This window comes from Electrophorus electricus, chromosome 20, assembly GCF_041902795.1.
Source record: "Electrophorus electricus isolate QZ-2024a chromosome 20, ASM4190279v1, whole genome shotgun sequence".
NCBI lineage: Eukaryota > Metazoa > Chordata > Actinopteri > Gymnotiformes > Gymnotidae > Electrophorus > Electrophorus electricus.
Genome location: NC_137516.1, coordinates 6825840 through 6843470, shown reverse-complemented (window position 1 = coordinate 6843470; position 17631 = coordinate 6825840). Strand labels below are relative to the sequence as shown.

The window sequence follows — 17631 nt, the reverse complement described above, 5'->3', positions numbered from 1 at the left end:
AATCTATCAATTTTATGAATGAATCCTTACTCTTTGCCTGAGAGCCGGCGCACATAGAATTTATGGGCCTGCCGGGAAGCATAACACCCTCCTCAGGTTAGAGCGCGCAATGCACACGGTTCCTGATGATGAATCGGTGACATCAAAGAGACGAAGCTCCCATTAAAATGATGCTAGTGTGGACGGTCTGACGGGGGTGGATGCGTCTATATAAGTCGAACTTTAAAGGCACACACAAATAATCTCTGCCTTTAGGGTCAGCAACGATCAGAAGTGGAGCAGAGAAACAGAGAAAGGAAGAGAGGAAAAAACTTTTCTTCTGATATAATTCCGCCGCACAGGTTTCGCGCAGAAAAAGGACACTATTCACATACAGCAGAGGTAACGGAAGGATGCAAGTTACTAACTGTAAGCGCGTAGTTTGTGCACATTGCTACTGTTTTTTAAAGTGTGCACAATACGAAGCATAACAGTTGCTCAGGGAAAGGCGCAAATAATATGCACGAGCCAGAATCAAGTATTATGCCTTCCTGTATTTGTTCGTGTACCTTTTGACTGTGCCCCTCTACTTTATGACTGTGTTTCCTATTTTGCGCAGAGCCAGCTGAAGTTGACATGAAGGCAGCGTGTCTCATCATCCTCGCCTGTCTGACGGGGTGCAGCCTAATTGTGATCGAGTGCCAGAATGTTCCAGGAGGTGACCCCGGTCTGGAAGAAATCTTACGGCGCGCCGAGAGCCTACTCATCCGATCTATCCTCAGAGAAAAAGAAGAGGAGGGCACAAACGGTGAGGCTTTCGTTTTTACCTGTACTTTAGAATAGGATCCAGGCGCAAAAGCGTAAACTCTTTGAACGTCTCCAGGTAATCTGTCGTTTTGACATTTATTACCCGATTTATACACCTTGATTCTAAATCGTACTACTAGCCGGGCTACAACGGACTTAGCTGTCCAAAATGATATTAAGGCCGGGGAAATGCCTATCTTTAGAGACGCAAAAAGTTGGATTCTTCTTTAATGACTGCCTTTCTTTATAGTCGACACGATTGCATATCACACATTAGCCTTTTAATTTTCATAAAATGTAATCCAACGGATTAAAAAGGTTTTTTTTTCTTTTTTGAAAATTCCATGTCAGGACAATCAGAAAGTAACTGTGTCGTGAAATGCTGATTCTAAAGTAACTGCGTTGTGAAATGTATGGAAACCTAACACGTATAAATATGGAACTGCGAAGTTGATCGGCACCACCGATCAACGGCGCAAAAGCGCATACCTGTAGTTAGCTATAGTCTTCTCATACAATACGATTTTACTGCGTTAATGGCGAATATTTTGGGGTTTCCCTCCAGATTCTTTTCCGCCTCTGGCAGAACGACTAGACGAACGTCAGCACCCTGGCAAACGACAGCATCCCGGCAAACGCGAGGAGGACAGTTATGAAGATTACACAGATTTCCAAAAAAGGCAGCATCCAGGAAAGCGCGAGGAAGAAGCGGACTCATCCATTGAGTTACAGACAAGACAACATCCTGGCAAGCGCTTTTCCCTGGAACAGATAACAGAATACCCTGCCTCGCAAAATTCCATTTTAAGCGAGCTATCCAAGAGACAGCATCCAGGAAAGCGATATCTGACGTACAACAAACGCCAGCATCCCGGTAGGCGAGACGTGGACGACCTAAGTGTCGTAGACTTATTGGAACTGGACAAACGGCAACATCCCGGGAAACGATTTTGGGACGCCATGGGTTTAGATATGTCGACAAGTGGCCCGTGTGATGTTCTGGCTTCCCCTAGCTGCAGTAAAGCCAGTCTCCTACTCGGGCTTCTAGACAACGTGAAAGAAACTCGCGTTGAGGAGAAGAGACAACATCCCGGCAAGCGGATGGCTGTAGAAGAACATGTAACAGAGCTGGAATAGTTTAGGTGCCAGTCAATGAGTGCATTGTGATTATAATTTAAACGTATGAGTTACAAAAATAATAAAGGTTGTTTTTTCACATTACCTTCACGAGACGCATGAGATATATCATAGTTTAGTAATTCTACCGCAGCATTTATTAGAGAAAGTCAGTTCTTGTTTTGCATAAAGATACGTATCATAAATAGCCTACTTGTCATGTTTTTATTATATAAAGTAACTTAGTATTGTCGTCCAGATGCTTTTTTTCATTCGTAGGATATCCAGTTCCCAAATCAGAATTTCCTAAATGGAGCTAGAACTAATTAGGCAGTTAAAACTAATTAGGCTAAAGTTTTTTTTAGCCAAGTGCATGCAAATTAGGCTACGCAGGTCCATACAGTTTGTTTGGCTTTTCTAATCGCTGTTGATGGGCTCTGTTTGTTTGTGATGTTCTACTAATTCAGAATGAATGGGAAAGGCGATTTATTGTACATACTTAACTTTACCCTTGTCGGTTACACTTTCTATCATGAGTAGAACTGATTTTCGTTCTAAAAATGCGCAGGTCTCGTACTGAACTCCGCGAATATCTCGTGTAGCCAATATACAGAATGCACCATTCTCCGCTTTTCCCAGTTGAGGTGTTTGTGTTAGATATATGTAACCTATGTAAAATTCGAGTGAATATTCCCTTGCAAAACGGATCACCGAATTATTTTTCTACAGTATACTTGCATGAGTTGGATAACTTGTCAATCTGTAAAATATTTTGGTTCTCTGTACAGCATATATTTAAATTACAATTATGTTGTACAATAAAATGCTTTCGATGCTATCGACACTACAGGACAAACTTTGTGTGTATGGGGGGGCCCGTTTTTGTGACACAGGGGAGGTCACAGTCAGATAAATTTCTCACGGTCTTTACGAGGCAATTAGGAGAAGTGGTTGCGCTTCGTTCATTGATTCAAGTCAGTAATGAGACAGATTCCGTGCCAGCTACACTTTTAACTCAGTTTCATGCCCCGCATCAAGAAAAAGCAACAGCTCGTTCACTCTTTTGCCTTTTTATCATTGATCAGTTATATGTGGCCTCCTACGTGGTTACTTAGTTTTCACCTTATAGGCTTAACCCAGAGCCAGATAATCAAACACATAATTACCGTCATTGCTTAAGTAATCTCCAGAGTACCCCCACAGCCTTCTAATCTGCGCGCAGACGTTTTTGTCTGGTGGTCGTGTCTGAGATGAGAGGCTCTCACAGGCACGATGGCTTTAGCTAACTCAATAAATCAGAAGTATGCATATGTGAAGACAGATAATTATCTTAGATCCACAGGTTCCACTATCAGAACTACACAGAGTCACTGATTCTGCAGTCCGTAGGTGGAAACCGGCCGAGACTTTGAGTCCAGTTTAATACTTCCTAATTGCTTCGCTGCACTTCCCAAGACTCGTTTTCCAAGAATGTTCACAAGTTTACAGAAATGTCAATATTCGTGTTTTGGGGTTGTGCAAATAGGGCTACAGTGCACTGGAAATGGAACTTAAGATTTGAATTAGTATCTGTCACCGTTGATCAAACACATTTACTACTTAATATTTGCTGGCTGATCACAGGTCTGCAATTACTGAAACAGGTCTTACATTCCCAAACCACATTACTCTGAAGCCAAAAATATTCTGCAACTTAACGTTTTCCTTGAAACACTATGATGCAATGCCAATACAATGGCACGTTTCAAATGCAAGGTAACAACCCAGTCAGTACCATAGTTTAATCTTGGCTTTGTCAAGTTGGTCAATATTTAAAGAAAGACACTATTAATAAAAAATATTTGGAAATTTAATTTTTGTTTTCAATTATCCACAGTGCGAAACAATGTATTTTTTCAAATATAAATAAAATTGATTGGAAATAATTTATACTGATCTAATGGATGTTACAGTATGATATCCTTCCCTTTAGCAATGTAAACAGTTTTGATCTATAGTAATCAGTGGAAAGCATGATTTCACTACATTAAGTTTCGGCTCAAATGATGCAATTTAATTAAAGGATGACTTACTTAAAATTTTACATCAGTATATTACAGTCAAAGTCTGTTTTTCTTTTGAGTAAAACTATGATACATAGGAAAGCCTTTATAAAAGTGATCATCTATAGCATCTTATGTGTATTTTTATACATAACTTTGTCCTCAAATATATATACGCATGTTACTTTCAGATAGGGTCAAGGTGCAGTTCAGGGTGCTAATGGTTTTGCTTTTTTCTTTAAGGGGATGTGTGAGAGTGAAAGGGTGAAGATGTATAAGGAGGAACACGAAAGACTCCAGAGGTGTGTGGAAGTGAAGTGTGCTTCCTATCACTCGTCAGTCTAGCACCTGTTCTACCTCTACCTCAATGAGGCCAAGGTACAGAAACCAGCTAATGGCCTGAGAGATGGTGTGTTTGAAGGAGCAGGAATTGACTCCAGAGCCACATTCACATGAAGAACCAACATATCCGTCGCTGGGAGGACGTATACTGCATGATCTGTTTTAATAGCTGTAGAACACAAGTGCGTGGAGGTTTACTTTGCTAGATTTTATTAAAACTGAATAGAAAGAGAAATGTTTGTTCTGGTACTAACCTGTGCTAAATTTTGTGTAGATTTTGTACAGACATGACTGTTAATAATGGGTGTTGACTCAGCAAGGGCAATATGTTTTGTAAAAGAATGGTCAGCCCACCCATATATAATAGCTGGATGAAATATATGAGTCACAAACATTTAATTTACAGTCACCTGTGCTTTGGCAGACATAGTTCAAAGTGACATTAACTAAAAGTCATACTAACACTTAACGATATCATGCCTTTGAAAATCAGGAACATTATATGTAGCCTGGAAATTTAAGGCATAGCAATTGAATGGGGTTCTGTGAGGATGGAGAGATACAACAAAGCAGAACATGGTTAGACAGATGAATGTCATCAGTATGAGGTTCAGCCAGTGTGCTTCAGGTCTACGGTTCTTTAATCTTTACTCTTGCTTTGATAGTTCAGATTCCTATAGAATAGGATAATAGAGGGATGAGAAGGATTAAAAAGGAGTAAAGACAGATGGATTTATGGGGTGTGTGTGTGTGTGTGTGTGTGTGTGTGTGTGTGTGTGTGTGTGTGTGTGTGTGTGTGTTCGTGTTCTTGTTCCAATATCAACTTGGAATGAATTTGCCCTGCACAATAATCCCTAGCAGTGTGAATAAGTTTCCAGTCAAGGACTGTTTCTGCTCCCACCCTGATTCACACCAAGGAAATGAGGGACCTGTCAAGGCTGTACTTAAAGCAATATAAATGATAATCTGAGCAGCACCATTATATATATGCAAGTTCTCTGTCAGAGGTTAAAAGGGTTTTCAATCAGCGGTAGCATAAAGTTTATCCCATTTGAAACAATACTATCTATGGTGCAAAGCCCATAAATTGCATTCATTCCACCACTTGGACTTTCATGGAAAATAATCACTATATCTCACTTGAATTGCTTTAGACTGTAGGTTATGCTATGCTGTATGTTACGTAACAAAATCAGATAAAAGGATATGAAGAACAAACTAGGCCTGTCAAAGTTAAATATCTTTGTACTCCAGTAGCCTTCTGTTGGGGCATGACTCAAATATTTTTTTCCTGACGCAGTAACACAACTGCATTTTATGGATTAGATGGTTTGAAGGCAACTTGTAACCTAATTAGGTAAATCATGAAAATTAAAAGCTATAAATGCAATAAAATGGCAGTGACATGCTTCTATTTTTCTTGGTTGTTCAAAAACGTGAAACGACAATCCCCTCAAAACCGTCCGTTAAAAAGGTGAACAGTGTCGGAGGTTAGTTGTTACCTAGGCGCACAGCGCCACCTTGTGGTGATAGGCTACTGTTTGCATGAACATTTAGACCGGAAAAGTTTCTACCCACTTTTGCTTGCACTCATTAATCTGCTGCTTGTAGTAACCAATGTTTGCAAATATGACACTAACAAATATGATGTGAACTGACTGCACTGAGCACTTGTTTAGGAAAAAAGCCAAACAATATCCCAAGTTCAACGAATGAATGCAAAACGCGCATAAACGGTTCGAAAGTTTTATGTTCCGTTCGCCCTGCCGTATCAACTGAATGCTGGTCACATGACGCCCCCACGTGACGATGTTGGGCCGCTACCCTTTCACTCGTCGAAAGAGTTTGTATCATGTTCTATTTAAGTTACCCGTGACGAGCTGTCAGAAACTTTTATACCTACAAATTATCCAGCGAACTTTGGGTAAGATCTCCACGTCATCCGCTAATGGTTGTGAAAGGTTTGTTGGGGTCGTGTCGAGTCAATTGTTTTTCTTCTTTGAACGTTAGCGGATCGCACAGTCTAGCCTAGCTTTATTGTTGTATTGTTGCATTGTAACGGTATGAAAGACGTAGTCGCCTGCTGTTATTGAGCTTTATTTGCGACGTGCAGAGCGACGAGCTAGTTTAATGCACATCGCAATTGACGCCCATCGTTTAATCCACGCCCATTAAGACAACATTTAGCTAGAAAACCAAAAAAGACTGATAACGTGGTAGCTGTTTTAGGCACAGCGAGCTAAACCTGTAATTATATAGCCAACAATTTGTTATAACTTGCCTAGAAATGCAGCCAAGATCTTTAAATATGGTTTTGATTAATACACAATCATATTGTTGTTTATCTATTATGCATTGATAATTACTGATTATAACAATGAATTCTGTGGAACAGAATACTTTTATAGAATTACACAGCAATACAAATTGTGGCTGAGGCGACTGAGCAAGCAGTGAGGCACTGACATACTTTCGTTTAAAAGTTGTGACTGTCACATGACAATCTTTTGCAAAGACAAAGGTTGACTTGGCAGGTTAGGGATTTGCTTCATTTGTCCAAATTTCGACTGGAGCCCTCTGTGACACTGCTTGTAGAATAACGGGGAAGGTCTGGGCTGGGCCGTGCCCTCAGCCAGGTGTGGCATGAGCTGCTGCCAGCACCTGCCCTACCCTAACACGCCTTACACCGTCTACTTCGAGCACCGCTGACATCCATCCCATGGCTTCCGGTTATCCACCGCCGCTCGAAGGCTCGGCTGAGGTGAAGGAGGGCTTCCTCTGCCCCCTGTGTCTGAAAGACCTGCAGTCCTTCTACCAGCTGCAGGACCACTACGAGGAGGAGCACTCTGGAGACAACCGCCAAGTTGGCAGCCAGCTGAAGAGTGAGTGCTGATCAGAGACTCGCATTCAATCCCGCTAGTGAAATGACTATCAGTGAATAGACCATTAGAGATATTTAGCTTTATGCTGGTTAAATCATACTACCTAGTCCACACTAGCTTTTACAGACTGCAATCATCTATGCTTGGGTAGAGAGTATTGTGTTTAAGTTAGACTGTAGCTAGAGTAAGCTCAGACACAGGCTGGCACATGGGTGGTTTGGGCTGCCTTTCCATAACTATGCCACATGAACTGTCGCTTGTTCTCAAAACCGTATATGTGGAGTCAGAGATTCGGAGAACCTCCTGTTCTGCACTGTGATATGAAGGAGCTCTAAAGCTTTAATTTATCTAATTATTGCTCAGGTCTGGTGCAGAAGGCAAAAAAGGCCAAAGACAAGCTGCTTAAGAGGGATGGAGATGAGAGGGCCGAGACCAGCTACGAGTCCTTCTACTACGGGGGCGTAGACCCTTACATGTGGGAGCCCCAGGAACTGGGTGAGACTAGGTTTGCTGGACGTCTTATTAGTGGCGCTGCACTGCCTTCTAGAACAAAAGCCACCCACCAATATCTGTCTCTATTGTTAGTCATACGGATGCAGCATACTATGGATCTTTTTATCATAGGCATTTACTAGCTGTGGTCTGTTACTAGGTCATAGCCTAAAGGACTTATTCATCTTTTTTTTGTTTGATTAGGAGCCACACGGAGTCACCTTGATCTTTTTAAGAAACACAGAGCAGCCAGGATTGATCATTATGTCATTGAGGTCAACAAACGCATCATTAGGCTGGAGAAGGTAAATATTTGCATCAAACAATGCTGTTCTATCACTGTCTTGGAGGACAAAACCATATGAAACTGGTTTAAACAAATTTTGCATGTGGTCACACACGTTTGTGGTATTTTTCCAGCTTACGTCTTTTGACAGAATCAACATGGATGGTGGGAAGATAAGAGGTGGGTGAGAGACCGAAAAAGAAGCTTATTGTTCCTTCTGCCATAAATATTTTATGGTTAACCAAAGCATGGTTTTTTTAATCATTTAGCATTGGAGAAGTCGGTTGTTCCTTGGGTGAGTGACCAGGACGTACCATTCTGTCCGGACTGTGGGGGCAAGTTCAACCTCAGGAATCGGCGTCACCACTGTCGCCTCTGTGGCTCCATCATGTGTGGGAAGTGTATGGAGTTCGTGCCCCTGGTGCTGGCTTGTAAGTTACCACTCGTCTGTCCTACTGTCTAGGAGCGCTGTATGCATAACACACAAGGCCTCCCGGTTTTGCCATGCCTAGAACAAGTTCAGATCACGTAATTGGAGGAATGTTCCTGGAGGGAGTCATTTTTGGGGTGCGTTGCGTTCGCCCTCAGACAAGCTGACCAGCGGCACGCGTGAGGCCCTGTACGTGGCCGGCAGCCCCGGGCACGGGGCGCCCCCCGGTGGAGGAGGCCTAACAGTGCAACAGCCACAGGCCTCGCGGCGTGGCTCCATCAGCAGCCTGTCGTCAGTGAGCTCCGTACTGGAGGAGAAGGATGAGGACCGCATACGCTGCTGCCATCACTGCATGGACGCGCTGCTGCGGCACCAGCGCAAGCTGGATGAGAAGGACCATGTGCCTGACATCGTCAAATTCTACGAGGTACCGTGTGTCCTGTAGAATGATGTCATCATACACATTCATTTATACCAAAAAATGTAGTCAAAAATTGTGTTTTTAAAAACATATAAAAATATGCTTCATAAATAAAACATTTATTGCTTATTTACTTATCTGGCAGAGAGAGGAGGCCAGAATACTAATAAAAACATTACAGAGAGCTGCTGTTTAGCTAGCTTCTCTCCTAACAAGGATGGTGTAAAGAAATCTAACTGTCTGTAAGGCATAGCTTGTGTTTACAATTTTTCTGAAGCCTTTTGTTCTCTCTGACACCGGCAAATTCCTGTCTGCCCCTTCCTGTCTCTATGCTGGCTTCTCCTTGATGGCACCTCTTCCTGTCTGGCGCTGTGCAGAGATTGAGGATGTGTATGGACAAGGTGGATGAGAAGGCTCCGGAGTACATCCGCATGGCTGAGTCGCTGAAGTAAGACTCCTAATCCTGTTTGGTGTGCAAGACGTACCAGAATAAAAGACCAAATAAGCCTGGGCACCAGTTCCTTGCTTGAAAAAGCAGCCACTGGACAATGTCTCACTGCCACGTACTCTCAGAGAAAGCTCTGTTCATTTATTCACTCACTAGCCCATAATTTGTCACCATAAAGACCATACTTTGTCTTTCTGTCTCTCATAGTGCTGGCGAGACAACCTACAACCTGGAAACTGCTGGTAGCCTGAGGTTGGAGGTGCAGAAATACTATGAGCATATAGATGCTCTGAGGTATGCTCCGGGTAACAGTTAGCACATATGTAGAATGAGTTGCAGTCTTATGTGCATGTAAAAGCGAGCTTGCATAAACAGATCCCAGTCTGATGTATGTAACATCTGTGTGTGTATTTGTGGCTGTCAGTAAGAAGATTCTAACACTCGGACTGAAAGATGAAGTGCAGCCCCACCCAAAGACCCTCCAGCTGCAAAGGATGGTGCGCTACTCGGCAACACTGTTTGTACAGGTAAGACCGACACACACACACACACACAAACACACACACACATCTTTTTGAGCAACTTTTTCTACACTCCCTTCTGTTCCATATGCAGGAGAAGCTGTTGGGTCTGATGTCATTGCCTACGAAGGAGAACTACGAGGAGCTAAAAGAGAAGAAGAGATATGAGCAGCAGCACAGACAGGTGAGGAGCTGGAATGATGAGGCTGCATTGCAGGTGCTGTTGCTAATAGGCCCCATGGTCACAGCTGCTGCACTGATAAGTCACTCTAAGCCCCTTTCCTCTGCCTCTCCCCTTTCTAGGCAGCCCTGGAGGCACATAAGCGGCGGTCGGAAATCGACAAGAGCCGACCTCTCCTCAGCGCCAACGGCGACGCGCCCCGGCCGGCCTCTGGCCCGCGCATGACCAAGGCCGGCAGCTGGCTGCCGTCGTCAGAGGGCACGCGCTCCCACGGCGAGCTGGACGACCCTCTGCTGCAGCAGATCGACAACATCGAGTCGTTCCTGAGGCAGGCGCGTGCGGCAGGCCGCTCGGACGAGGTGGCCATGCTGGAGGAGAACCTACGGCAGTTGCAGGACGAGTTCGACGCGCAGCAGACCAGCCGCGCCATCGAGCTCTCACGCCGCCTGGCCCAGGAGGAGAGCCTGCAGCGCAGTCAGATCAGCTACCTCCAGCAGAGGGAGCTAGAGAGCCGGGCAGCCGCCAGAGAGCGTGCCTCAGATTTTGGCGAAGGAAAGGGCGTTGAAGAAGCGGGTGAAAGGGAGGGCGACCGCAGCCGGGATCCAGACATGAGCCCCGAGCTCAGGCCACCTCAGACCATCAAGTCATTCCCACGCTTGCCAGGGACTTCGCCACCATTGCAGAGGGATGAATGTACAATGGCTCCACCTGCTGGAGAGGCGCAGAACAGTGGCAGCACCACGCTGCTGAACCAATTTGACGAAGAGGACTCCATCCCGGTTGAGGAAGATCCGATGAACCCTTTCAGCAAGGAGATCCAGAGAGAGCACCACCAAGCAACCGTTGCAAGAGACGAAGAGTACAACCCCTTTGAGGATGAGGAGGATGACGTAAAGGAGACAGACGAGAGGCAGGATGGTGCGCTCGGCAGGAACCCCTTTGAAGAGGATGACGACGACGACAGGGGCAACCCCTTCAAAGATACGCCAGATGAAATGCTTCCGGTTGCCTCGACCAATCCCTTCGAAGATGATGATGACGACAGCGCAGCAATGGATGAGCTCATCGAAGAGGAGCTGCTGCTGCAGCAGATCGACAACATTCGTGCGTACATGTTCGACGCCAAACTCAACGGACGTACCGATGAAGTGGAGTTGCTGTCCCAGAACCTGAAAGAGCTGCAGTGCACCCTACAGGAGCAAAAGAGAAAAACACACTGACCGTTATTCACTGGTCTCGCCATTTTTCTTTCCTGGTTTCTGTTGAGTCAAATGTCATGAGAATAATGGAATTAAGGACACGTGTTTTTGTCTTGACATTTTTTCTTCTCCTCAGTCACTAATTTAGGCTGCCAAAATGCACAAACTAGAGGATAAGGCAGACTAGAGCTTCCTTCATATCAGTGTGCTTACAGAAAGAATACAATACACTCAGCATTTCTTAGAGATCTCCTGCAAGGAAGGGCTGGTTAAACCAAGAGTTGCTAATCATATGTAGAGAATCTCTCAGCCAAGTCATGTTTCTGTTATTACATCTTGGATACTTTTAGATCATAATGAGCTTTTGTAATGTTTACCCTTGAGTAATATGAAGGAAACATCCTTCACCTAGCCAAGAAGTGTCCAGTACAAATACACTTGTAGCTTCAAACACTCAAAAGCCTTGCAGCACAGTGTCAGAACACAGGGCCACGTGATGGGAGAACTTAGATGTTACATGCTCTCTAGCTAATACAAGGGTTCCTCTTGTTATAGACACATTCATTATAAGGACACACTATGCCTTCCCAGCATGACTTCAAAACAGCAAGTATGGCACTATTGCCAACATGTGAAAACAGTTGCTTTTTAAATTTGTAGGTAAATGAATATATAAGGGGAAAGAATGAGAATAAGAAAAAAGTAATAAATGGTTTTAGCATCAAAATGGTATACAAGTACATCCCATGGGAGACTGCCATTGGATCTAAACTTAATGTAAGATTGGGAAGGTTGGTTAAAGAAGGTAAGCTATTAGGTTTGTTTTGCACAAAAATGTGGCTAAAGGAATGTATTGAGGAAGATCATTTGAAGATAATTCATAATTTTATTTTTTTTGTGTGTGTATGTGTATGTGTGTGTGTGTGTGAACTGGAGATGTCAGGAAAGTCTAGGTGGATATGACCAGAAGCTACCTGCCTATGTTTCGTTTTATGAATGTTAGTCTATAAATGCTAAGCAGATTCCTTGCCTGATATCTACATTCCAAGCAGAGGTCCATTCTGCAGTATCGCTACAGGGTGTCCACGGGTAATCTCTGCCCTGACGGAATTGAACAAATTTGTTGGAATTCTTAAAAAAGGTCATTATGCTAGCAGTGTTAGATTCTGATGAAACACAACTGCAGAAAACAAGCTTATTTGCCCATTTTTATTTGATGCTACACAGTGATCGTCATGGTAAAAAGTGGAATTATCCTTAGGTACACGTTATCTTTCTATTGTCACTAATTATTGCTTTAAATAGCCTTGCAAAAGCTTCTCTACATACTTTGTTGCATCTTCTACAGTCTCTTTTTTGATGGCAATGTTGGATGTATGCCTATATATATATTTTATCAATACTTGAGATACAAAATCAATATTTTGTCTAACACTAAACCCCTTATGTGCTGTTCAAAGTTCTTCCTATACAGACTACTTAAACTGAAGATTATGCTACTTTGGCTGTGTTGACATTATTTGATCTTAAATAAGCAGTATTTCTTGTTTGTTTGAAAAAAGAACAAAGAACTTGTCTGCATAAGGGCAAATGCAGATTCATTTGTATCTTGATTTTCCTCTGCAGTAGGCCTAACTGGTGGTGTCTGAAGCCAACATGAATGAACTGTCTAGTAGCCTTTGAAACATGATGATGATGTTCACATTAAGCGCTGTCACAACAAACACTGCAAAATAAATCTGTATAAATAAGAATGCAGTGGTCCCGTGCATCTTAACACCTTTCCCTTAAGCACTGAAACGTTATTTCTGGAATCAGCAGAAATCAAAGAAAAGTTGTTTATTTAAAAAAAACAAAAAACTCATCTCTCCATTATCTCAACAAAGGACACACACACACAGGAGAAATCACAGACAGTAGGATTACTGCACATGTAAAGGCAGCCCATGGAGAAAAAGATGAGAAAAGGGGAGCATGAGGGATAAAGCCCCACCAAGTCCTGTTCTCTTTATTCAGCCCTTTTTCTGAGCAAAGGCAATTGCCCCCCACATCCCCTCTTTGTCCTTAGTCCTCAGAACCGGCCAACATTTTGGCTCTGTATTTGCCCGTCATCTCTTTTGGCAGGGGAACGAGGCCCGGGTGAGGGACCTGACCCTCCACTTCGCTCATGCACTCCCGCAAGTAGTACTTTTTGGGACCGAAGTTAGCTGGGTTTGAGGACTCCATCCTGGCCAGAGCTTCAGCATGTAGAACTTCGCTGTTGGGAAATGAGCAGGAAAAAAAACAAAAAACGAAAACATCACTAAGAGGAGCAATAGAAGAGGAGCATGTTTAGACACAAATCTATTTTATAGCAGCAAAAGCAGTCAACCGGTCAAAATGATGCAGCAATTGCAAAATGTGTTGGTAGGAGAATGTGCTTCTAAATCCATGTTCAGAGTTCCCCCCGCCAAAAAGATGTATATTCACCATACACTTTTATTTGAAACATTTATTAATTAAAAATACCTTGTGTGCACTTACAACCTATTACTTGCCTCTTTAGCAGTGATCGGTTTCTGACTACCAGACCAGTGTTGGCTGGATATTTTCCAGCGACTAACCACTCCTAACATTGTAGCGGCACTTACACACTCCAACAGTGCTGTGCCACATACACTCACACCAGTGCAACATCCACCACCATCCCAACACCTTGACAATGTTTAAGAATAATATCCACTGGTCTAGTGGTGCGCTGTGATCACATGGTCAGAAACTGATGTACCAAGTCAAAGGGAGGCTGATAAATTGTGGCAATGCATTTTAATTGTACATCTCTAAAGATGCATGATTTGTCTTTGTACATTATAAGACATCCATGAAAGCAGAAACACTTACTCTGATTTGCCTAGAATCTTCCTCACATTTTGTGTTATTTCTTTATAGTTCTTTCCTTCCACGTCCATTAGAACCTGATCTCCGTCACCTATAGCGTTGTCCAAAAGAAAACCATGACAAAAACATCGCTAGTTGATCTATGTTACAGAATGTTATCTAGTCAGGTCAATTAGTTTAGCTATCTATATGACTGCTGTCAGGGCGCAATAAGTAAAAAGAATGCACCTACCGAGGTAGAATCGGAGAAAAGGCGACGGTGTCATGTTTTTGAACATCATGATTTGAACCCACTGGTTTTTGTACTGGATTTGAGGAACACTGAAGAACACGAATTTCCTATAACAACAAACACAGCTGTAGAATCCTCACCATGTAGCTTGCCACTAACACTGGCTAGCTAGTACCCAAACATCCAGAGCGTTTGGCTACACATAGCTGGCTAGCTAACATCTGTTTTAAATGAGACCGTGGTCCAACACACTGAGCTACCCTCGGCGTCTAAAAAACTAGCCAAGCGATGTCCTAGATAACCAGAATGCTAACGCTAGCTAGCTACAGCAGCGTTCAGTTACTGACCTTGCTCCTTCACTTAGTTCTCCGTGCGTGTTGTAATTCACGGTCATAATCTTGACAGAACTTTTGAAAACAATCTCCCCCTTCTGAAGATATTCCAAGGTCCTCCGTATGGGAAACCTTCCTTTCATTGGCATGATTAAATGGTTTTAATTCACGCGTTCATACGTACAATATTAGCTATAAACCGCAGCGCATGTTCCTCCTCTTCTCCTACTTTGGTGGCAACATCTGAGTCGTTGATACCGTGAAGACATAAACACAATTTCTGCCACCTGGCGAATTGGAGGGTATAACGGTTCATAAAACAAAATCATAATCGTTAAGTGTGATAAGTGACATTTACTTTTGTTTTAATGTTGCACTCGAGGTCGTAAAGCAGGCGTAATGTCAGATATATGTTTAGGCCAAGATAATAGCATAGAACGATCTGTAGAAAGATGATATAACTAGCAACTAGCTGCTGAAATGTATGTTTTATGATTCATGTATGAGTCATGCGTATTTTATAGGTAAGAATGGAATTCAGTTTTGGCGTGGAGCTGACCTACAATTGAGAATTACTAGAATATTCGAAATATTAGATATTCAAAATTGTATTGAAGTACATGAGGTTTCCAGATAAATAGGACGTTTCAGACAGTTCTTTCATCAGCTATGCAAGCAAGATGCATGTACGATCTCTATAATCTATACTAGATCAAGGGAGATTCAACACAGTAGGAGATTAAGCACATCGTCAGGGTTAGGACCATATGGGCGGCTGCAGCATGGCGCCTCAACACAGGGGCCGTCGCGTCACGTTTGCGTCACCCTTTTGGCATTTACTTCATCCGTACTCAGAGCATCTTTCAAGGGAAAGAGTGCCCTAAAATATTAAGTTCATTTACTATTAGGTTCTATTTTTTTGTTTAGCATTTCGTCAGGTGAAGGTTGCAAAACGTCTTAAATAATGGAATCTCCTGGACAATTTGAGAGTGGGGCATGCAAACTAAAATGGTAGCAAGAGAAACAATCTGCCATTTTAAACATCATTTACTAGGTGATACTCCTATTCAGATTGCATGCCTATTGTATTTGTTTATTTGTTTTCCTGCTGTATCAGAATTAGTGTAAGCCTGTTATTTCGTTGCTTTGGTGTACTCATTATGCTGTCAATGTTTTTATATTGCATAAAGGCCACAACAAAGGGCCTAATCCACCTTTGGCTAGGACATTCACCTAACAGCTGTCAAAGTAGCTACCATGTGGGTCTCAGACGTATTAGATTTTGTGTAGTATTGATTGAATGTTCATTGCTGTTAGGAGGAAATCCAAATCCTGCTAAATTGAAGCTCTCTGGCTACCAGTGGTTGATTCTAGTGACAGTGTCTGCTCATCTCATCTTGTGTGGGAGAAGAATGAATCAAATACATAATGTATAGAATACCAACAGTTCAGTTAAAACAAAAAGCCTTCTATTGCCTCAAATCACAATTTAGGACCACAGGGTTTTTTAGACCTCACTAACCTGCACAAACATTTTAATGCCTTTGCATATGTGAAGAACATCAAGCGTTCTGAAGTTGCTGTCACCAGAAAACGGGAATAAAGAAGGTTTATTCTGTATATCTTCTTAGGACCCCTTGTGATGTTCCTTAATATGGAACTAATGACCCAAGAAAGTCCTAAGCAGCTAAGAGAAAGTAATAGGTAACATTATTTAGTTATTGATGGAGACCTATACCTAATATAGCACAAAGAATTATGAGCAACCATATGTGCAACCAGTAGTCTGAGTATTTAGCACCTCAAGCTGCTTATTTGCAGTTGGGCTTTTGATGTTTTTGATGAGAGATGGTACACTTTTGAGTTTCACTGCCACACCATTTTAGGGCAAAACTTATGATTACCTAATTTACAACCCATCTCTGCATAACAAAGATGTATGGACAATGTTTATAATTTTCCTCAGACAATATGGCCCTACTTGTGTTAAGAGTATGCAAAGTTTAAAATTTGAATTGTTGTAGCTTATTGGCCTGGAATCAACCTACCATTTTAAACATCCACAAACTCTTTTATCAGAATGGAGCTTTCAAAACTGAGAAGTTATTATTACAAGGCCATGTCAGGTCACACCATGGTTATAGTGGTGTGTCAACATGCATTTATACAGATTTCCATGCAAAACACTAGTCTCTGCACCCCTCCCCCCACGCCATGTGAGCAATTACTGTGCATCATTCATCATCAATTTCTGATTATATCGCGATTATATCGCTCCATCAGCCTATTGCACTAGATGCTCAACAAAGAGGAGAGAATTGAATTAAAGCAAAACCTCATACAACTTGACCAACATAACTGGTTTTTATATATATTATATATTAGAAGGCCTTTGCTGACAAGTCACCGATGATATTCATTTCTTTACAAGGTACATAAATGAGTTAATTTAGCACAAGGAAAAAAAAAACTTGCTTTCAGGTCATTAGTCTCTGGCAGATAAATATAGCATTAAACCACAACATTTTTTACTCCAAATTTATATCATACAGTATTTAATAAAATGTATTAGCTATAACATGCATTGCAATGCACTATATACAAAAAGCTTAATATGTCACTGCCGGAAAAAGTTTTAAAAAATGGACATGCATTCATTTTAATGAAATTACATGTAGTATAAATCTCATTAAACATGATATCACAACAGCATTAAAAACATTCTTGGGTTTTAAACCCAAATATTTAGGTAGGCTATCATACAGTACATATACATTTCAGATGTGTAGCAGATATTCATAACTTATAGTTGAAATTGCCCCACAAAAGAAAAAAGATGCATTCCACAATTTCATAGAATTTTCCTAAGTGCAAGACTGTACTTTCAGTACATTTCACAGACAGCTCTGACGATTTCAACTGACAGGAAAGGATGAAAGACTAAGCAACAAATGCTTCCTTAATTACAAACACTATGGAGTTCTAATTGCACAAAATCTGCTGGTAAAATGGAGTACACTATGCTTTTTTCACCAGTGAAAAAT

General features: G+C 42.1%; 3 protein-coding genes across 4 annotated transcripts; 2 read left to right on the top strand and 1 right to left on the bottom strand.

The window, feature by feature from the left end:
• The first annotated feature begins 232 nt into the window (after positions 1-232).
• trh (thyrotropin-releasing hormone) lies at positions 233-2746 on the top strand. The gene is made up of 3 exons (XM_027021159.3): positions 233-381; positions 599-787; positions 1352-2746. Exons 2-3 carry the CDS (start codon positions 616-618, stop codon positions 1921-1923), a joined length of 744 nt encoding a protein of 247 aa, XP_026876960.2. The 5' UTR covers positions 233-381; positions 599-615; the 3' UTR covers positions 1924-2746.
• Positions 2747-6094: 3348 nt separating this feature from the next.
• On the top strand, positions 6095-12900 carry rbsn (rabenosyn, RAB effector). 2 transcript variants are annotated; one of them, XM_027021153.3, is made up of 12 exons: positions 6095-6210; positions 6882-7168; positions 7532-7663; positions 7865-7965; positions 8081-8126; positions 8216-8377; positions 8535-8803; positions 9175-9245; positions 9453-9539; positions 9670-9772; positions 9861-9950; positions 10070-12900. In XM_027021153.3, the coding sequence occupies exons 2-12, from the start codon at positions 7006-7008 to the stop codon at positions 11165-11167; spliced, it is 2322 nt and encodes a 773-aa protein (XP_026876954.3). In that variant the 5' UTR covers positions 6095-6210; positions 6882-7005; the 3' UTR covers positions 11168-12900. The 2 variants fall into 2 exon arrangements, with proteins under 2 accessions (XP_026876954.3, XP_026876955.3); XM_027021154.3 differs by having other exon boundaries at positions 6095-6247.
• Positions 12901-12970: 70 nt separating this feature from the next.
• Positions 12971-14836, bottom strand: mrps25 (mitochondrial ribosomal protein S25). The gene is made up of 4 exons (XM_027021155.3): positions 14603-14836; positions 14256-14362; positions 14027-14114; positions 12971-13403 (listed from the first exon to the last, which is right to left on the bottom strand). The coding sequence occupies exons 1-4, from the start codon at positions 14734-14736 to the stop codon at positions 13211-13213; spliced, it is 522 nt and encodes a 173-aa protein (XP_026876956.1). The 5' UTR covers positions 14737-14836; the 3' UTR covers positions 12971-13210.
• Positions 14837-17631: the final 2795 nt, after the last annotated feature.

Excerpts from the sequence above, each read along its gene's own strand:
- trh (XM_027021159.3), top strand. The coding sequence starts at position 616 with ATGAAGGCAGCGTGTCTCATCATCCTCGCCTGTCTGACGGGGTGCAGC. Across the intron at positions 788-1,351 it reads AGAAGAGGAGGGCACAAACG|ATTCTTTTCCGCCTCTGGCA; the intron begins GTGAGGCTTTCG and ends GTTTCCCTCCAG.
- rbsn (XM_027021153.3), top strand. The coding sequence starts at position 7,006 with ATGGCTTCCGGTTATCCACCGCCGCTCGAAGGCTCGGCTGAGGTGAAG. Across the intron at positions 8,378-8,534 it reads CGTGCCCCTGGTGCTGGCTT|ACAAGCTGACCAGCGGCACG; the intron begins GTAAGTTACCAC and ends GTTCGCCCTCAG. Across the intron at positions 9,951-10,069 it reads ATGAGCAGCAGCACAGACAG|GCAGCCCTGGAGGCACATAA; the intron begins GTGAGGAGCTGG and ends TCCCCTTTCTAG.
- mrps25 (XM_027021155.3), bottom strand. The coding sequence starts at position 14,736 with ATGCCAATGAAAGGAAGGTTTCCCATACGGAGGACCTTGGAATATCTT. Across the intron at positions 14,363-14,602 it reads GAACTAAGTGAAGGAGCAAG|GAAATTCGTGTTCTTCAGTG; the intron begins GTCAGTAACTGA and ends TTGTTGTTATAG. Across the intron at positions 13,404-14,026 it reads AAGATTCTAGGCAAATCAGA|CGAAGTTCTACATGCTGAAG; the intron begins GTAAGTGTTTCT and ends ATTTCCCAACAG.